The sequence below is a fragment of the Mizuhopecten yessoensis genome, unplaced genomic scaffold (genome assembly GCF_002113885.1).
Source record: "Mizuhopecten yessoensis strain PY_sf001 unplaced genomic scaffold, ASM211388v2 scaffold1027, whole genome shotgun sequence".
NCBI lineage: Eukaryota > Metazoa > Mollusca > Bivalvia > Pectinida > Pectinidae > Mizuhopecten > Mizuhopecten yessoensis.
The window spans coordinates 346,559-352,644 of record NW_018403841.1 but is presented as its reverse complement, the minus strand read 5'-3'; the positions used below and the strand labels follow the sequence as shown (position 1 = coordinate 352,644).

The window sequence follows — 6,086 nt, the reverse complement described above, 5'->3', positions numbered from 1 at the left end:
TACTATATCAACGGGCATATCTGTAAACGTGAGTAATAACCTACACTGTACCATATCAACGGGTATATCTGTACACGTGAGTAATAACCTACCATGTAAACGGGTATATGTGTACACGTGAGTAATAACCTACTAAATCAACGGGCATATCTGTAAACGTGAGTAATAACCGACCATATAAACGGGTATATCTGTACTCGTGAGTAATAACCTACCATGTAAACGGGTATATGTGTACACGTGAGTAATAACCTGCCATATCAACGGGCATATCTATACACGTGAGCTATAACCTACAACATCGACGGGCATATCTGTACACGTGAGTAATAACCTACCATATCAACGAACATATCTGTACACGTGAGAAATAACCTACCATATAAACGGGCATATCTGTAAACGTGAGTAATAACCTACCATATCAAAGGGCATATCTGTACACGTGAGTTATAACCTTCCATATCAACGGGTATATTTATTCACGTGAGTAATAACCTACCATATCAACGAACATATCTGTTCACGTGAGTAATAACCTACATGTACAACATCGACGCGCATAGCTGTACACGTAAGTAATACCCTACAACATCAAAGGGCATATCTGTACACGTGAGTAATAACCTACCATATTTACGGGCATATCTGTACACGTAAGTAATAACCTACCATATCAACGGGTATATCTGTAAACGTGAGTAATAACCTACAACATCGACGGGCATATCTGTAAACGTGAGTAATAACCTACTATATCAACGGGTATATCTGTACACGTGAGTAATAACCTACTATATCAACGGGTATATCTGTAAACGTGAGTAATAACCTACCATATCAACGAACATATCTGTACACGTGAGTAATAACCTACAACATCAACGGGTATATCTGTAAACGTGAGTAATAACCTACCATATCAACGAACATATCTGTAAACGTGAGTAATAACCTACTATATCAACGGGTATATCTGTACACGTGAGTAATAACCTACTATATCAACGGGTATATCTGTAAACGTGAGTAATAACCTACCATATCAACGAACATATCTGTACACGTGAGTAATAACCTACAACATCAACGGGTANAACGTCAGTAATAACCTACCATATTAACGGGTATATCTGTACACGTGAGTAATAACCGACCATATCAACGAACATATCTGTACACGTGAGTAATAACCTACAACATCGACGGGTATATCTGTACACGTGAGTAATAACCTACCATATTAACGGGTATATATGTACACGTGAGTAATAACCTACCATATTAACGGGTATATCTGTACACGTGAGTAATAACCTACCATATCAACGAACATATCTGTACACGTGAGTAATAACCTACCATATAAACGGGCATATCTGTAAACGTGAGTAATAACCTACCATATCAACGGGCATATCTGTACACGTGTGTTATAACCTTCCATATCAACGGGTATATTTATTCACGTGAGTAATAACCTACCATATCAAAGGGCATATCTGTACCCGTGAGTAATAACCTACAACATCGACGGGCATATCTGTATACGTGAGTAATAACCTACTATATCAACGGGTATATCTGTACACGTGAGTAAGAACCTACTATATCAACGAACATAGCTGTAAACGTGAGGAATAACCTACAACATCGACGGGCATATCTGTACACGTGAGTTTATAATCTACCACATCATCGCGTATATATCTTTACACGTGAGTAATAACCTACTATATCAACGGGTATATCTGTAAACGTGAGTAATAACCTACAACATCGACGGGCATTTCTGTACACGTGAGTTATAATCTACCACATCATCGCGTATATATCTTTACACGTGAGTAAGTCCCATCACCGAATATATCTTTATACATGAGTAAGTTACATCATTGGGTATATCTTTACACCTAAGAAGGTCACATCACCGGGTATACCTCTACACGTGAGTAAATCATATCACCGGGTAAACCTCTACACGTGAGTAGGTCACATCACTGGGTATGCCTCTACACCGAGTAAGTCAAATCACAGGGTACGCCTCTACACATGAGTAAATGACATCACCGGGTATATACATGTATATATACGTGTGTAAGTCACATCACCGGGTATACCTCTACACATGAGTAAGTCACATAACCTGGTATATATCTACGCATGGGTAAGTCACATCACCGGCTATATACCTATGTGTGAGTAAGTCACATCCCCGGGTATACCTCTACCCGTGAGTAAGTCACATCACCGGGTATACCTCTACACATGAATAAGTCACATCACCGCCGAGTATATTTCTACGCGTGAGTAAGTCACATCACAAAATATATCTTTATACATGAGTAAGTTACATCACTGGGTATATATTTACACCTAATTAAGTCACATCACCGGTTATATATCTAAAAATGAGTAAATCACATCACCGGTTATACCTCTACGCATGAGTAAGTCACATCACCGGGTATATATCTACGCATGAGTAGGTCACATCACTGGGTATGCCTCTACACCGAGTAAGTCAAATCACAGGGTATGCCTCTACACATGAGTAAGTCACATCAACGGGTGTATATCTACATGTGAGTAAGTCACATCACCGGTTATACCTCTACGCATGAGTAAGTCACATCACTGGGTATATATCTACACATGAGTAAGTCACGCCACCGGGTATACCTCTACACGTGAGTAAGTCATATCAACGGGTGTATATCTACACATGAGTAAGTCACGCCACCGGGTATACCTCTACACGTGAGTAAGTCACAACACCGGGTATACCTCTACACATGAGTAAGTCACATCACACGGTATACCTCTACACGTAAGTCACATCACAGGGTATATATCTACACGTGAGTAAGTCACGCCACCGGGTATACCTCTACACGTGAGTAATTCACATCACCGGGTATACCTCTACACGTGAGTAATTCACATCACCGGGTATACTTTACACGTGAGTAATTCACATCACCGGGTACACCCCTACACATGAGTCACAGCACATAAGTCAGGAACAGAATAAAAATTGACATTAAATCGGGATCTTTTTCAGCAAAATTAAAAAAATGTGTCTATTTTGTTTGTACAAGCTTTGTTTAGATATAAAAAGCATTGTAGAAATGTGTTTGTTTTATCATACGAGGGGCACTTGAGCACAGGAGATTTGTGTACAAGAAGTCGCAACAAAAGCTCTTGAGAGCTATTAATGCGACAAACATACGTAAAATTGTAATTTCCGTTCCTTTTGAACAAGTAAGGTAATTGTTAAAAAGAATACCCTGATGAAAAATGATCCTTTTACCTAAGAATTGTTTAGCAGTGACAGTCATAATAGCGCCAGAAGCTAAATCACTGCTGCTTTCGAGCTAATTTCTCTGCAGTCGAACGGCACCGTATACGTATAGGTTCCGGAAATAGCGATCACCGAAACGAGAGCTAAATAAAACCCGTTGTTAGACACAGCCAGTCGACATGAGTTTGGAAGACTATAATCACTGCCCATGTTGTATATTTTTGAAACTATTGAACCGGATATAATGGCATACATTGTATATACTGATAATCACCGCACTGATTCGACTGATAATCACCGCACTGATCATGATTCGACTGATAATCATAGCACTGATTCGACTGATAATCACTGCACTGATTCGATACATGTTAATGTGCTTGTGAGCTTCATTTCTGTAATATATCAAATTCGTAACGAAGGTTGATCTACTACAATGTAATACACAATCTGTTTTGCACCCACCTTCGTAATGATGATAGTTTACCAAAAACACGTCCATAATCACAAGCATGCTGTGATCTTCAATAATCTGCCTCCCCTCGGCGATCGCTATATCCGGAACCTATACAGTCCCGTTCGACCACAGTGTATAACTTCCGCACATAAGTAGTCCAGTCTACCAAACGTCATGTTTCAGCCCTGTTCTAGGAAGTGCTCACTTTCACCACCAAAATGTCCTAAACTTTGAACGATTCCAAAAATGGAATGATGATCACAATAGACGAGAGTATCATTTTTACTTGATTATTTAACGAATGCAAGACTTTAAGTTTTACTGCCATCCGCTTATAACAGTAGGCGATCAGAATGTTAAAATGTACATTGTATTGATGTCCATCGTGTCAGTTATTAAAGTTCCCAATTCACACCCATCAAAACGCCATCTCTGATATTTAACCTGTGTTCAATTTCTTTATTAATTTCAGATTAGAGAATGCACTGAGACAAGTCGATAGTAGATGCCGTAAAGTTACACTACCGTATTGGGATTGTACAGCAGAATACTATAGCGACCAAACCAGCAGGGGAAGCAGTGCTGACTCTATCATATTTTCTGACGACTTTGCTGGAAATGCGGATGGCGCAGTCTCTACTGGTCCCTTCCGGGAATGGGGACTGGTCCGAAACATCGGGTTTTCCGGGTCGTTATTTGGTCGTGCTGAAATTGAGGACATGCTGACAAGGACCAATCACGGGCAGATAACAATACCGAATGCTGAGCGACGTTACAATTTGGAGTTTTATCATAACAGAATACACGTGTTTTTAGGTGGATTACTCCTTGACATAAGCCTTGCTCCCAGAGATCCATTGTTCTTCCTTTTGCATGCCTATGTCGACTTCTTGTGGGAACTTTTTCGACAAAGCCTGATAAGCCGTAGTCTAGATCCCGAGATTTATCCACCATTTCGTGATCCGAGGCATGGTCCCAATCAAACAATGGCCGGGTTCCCGGAATGGACAAATAGGGAAGGCTATCTTAATGACTGGAACGACAGAATTGCAACATACAAACCAACTTTCAATTGTGAACGAAGGAAAAATTGTAGGAGAGGTCCATCTCGATCACGCTGGATCGGCTGTTTCCAAGTTGACCGCCTCGGAACACAATGCGTAGCAATACCAAGATTGTTAACCGATTCCCGGGGTGAAAGAAGACGACGAGCAACAGAAACAGTGGATGCATTGCAGCATACCCGAGTCCAGATGTGCGACAGAGAGACATGCCCATACCAAGAAGCTAGTATACAAAACACATACGCTCTAAATGACAAGATTGACCCATCAGGGTGGGTTTACGTTCCCGTTAATGTTGTATGTGAAAGGTCAGCAGGATTATTGTTCGACACTTATGACTCCTATAATGAGAAAAACATAATGGACATATTCGATCCGTCTCGTAGTCACAAGCTACACAAGTCACTGTACACGGGACAAGCTCGAACATATGACTCTTGTAGAGTAAGTAGAATGGGAGCCACCAAAGTTTTTGTTAGAGCCGACGGTATAAGTTACAGTGGCAACTCTGTAGAATACGCTATCATAGATGAGAGATATCCTATAATGATACAAAAAGCCTTTATTCCGGTTAAAGATCCAGGTAATGAGACTAGCGAAGTCTGTTTGATTGCGTACGATGAATGTGGGAGACTTTGCCTGCCAACCTGCCTTGTGAAAGGTTCGAAACCCCCAGTATACCTACCGTGTAGTGGGTGTATTCGGGTCGATAGTAAATCTCCTAAAAGGTACGGGAAGACAATCGCTGAGGTCATAGCCAACCACTGGGAATTCCACGACGTTCACGATGACGAATACATATGCCCCGAGGAACTCCATGTCCACACATTCGTTAAGTTTGTATGCGATTCATCGACAAAGTTTCCCTGGCAAAGACTGAACAAGCAGAAATAAGTTAGCATACATGTGTTATTCGAATGGCAATACGGTGTATGCATCCAATATACTGTATTTACATCTGGTTCTGACGGAAAGACGTTGTATTTATTAAACACATCTGTTGGGTTTAGTGTTCCAATTTTATTTCTTTTTTAAAAGTTTGAATATAGTTCTAAAACACGAACTCTACACAAAAGAAAAGACATCTTCAAGATAAATCTACACGAATCAGCAGGCGTCTTAGGATAGGTATACACGATATACAATGTACATGTAACTGACATCCTGAACATAAGTGTACGAGACACAAGATGTGTTTCAGGGTAAGTCTACATTATAAACCCAACATCCTCAAGGTAGGTGTACACGATATAACTAGTAT

The 6,086-nt window shown here is 40.4% G+C and overlaps 1 protein-coding gene across 1 annotated transcript; it reads left to right on the top strand.

Annotated features, from left to right (window-relative positions):
• Window positions 1-62: 62 nt before the first annotated feature.
• Window positions 63-5,825, top strand: LOC110456595 (the record flags this gene model as incomplete). The annotated part of the gene is made up of 2 exons (XM_021507422.1): window positions 63-76; window positions 4,234-5,825. Coding segments are annotated over 2 exons (1,500 nt in total), but the record flags the coding sequence as incomplete, so codon positions are not given.
• Window positions 5,826-6,086: the final 261 nt, after the last annotated feature.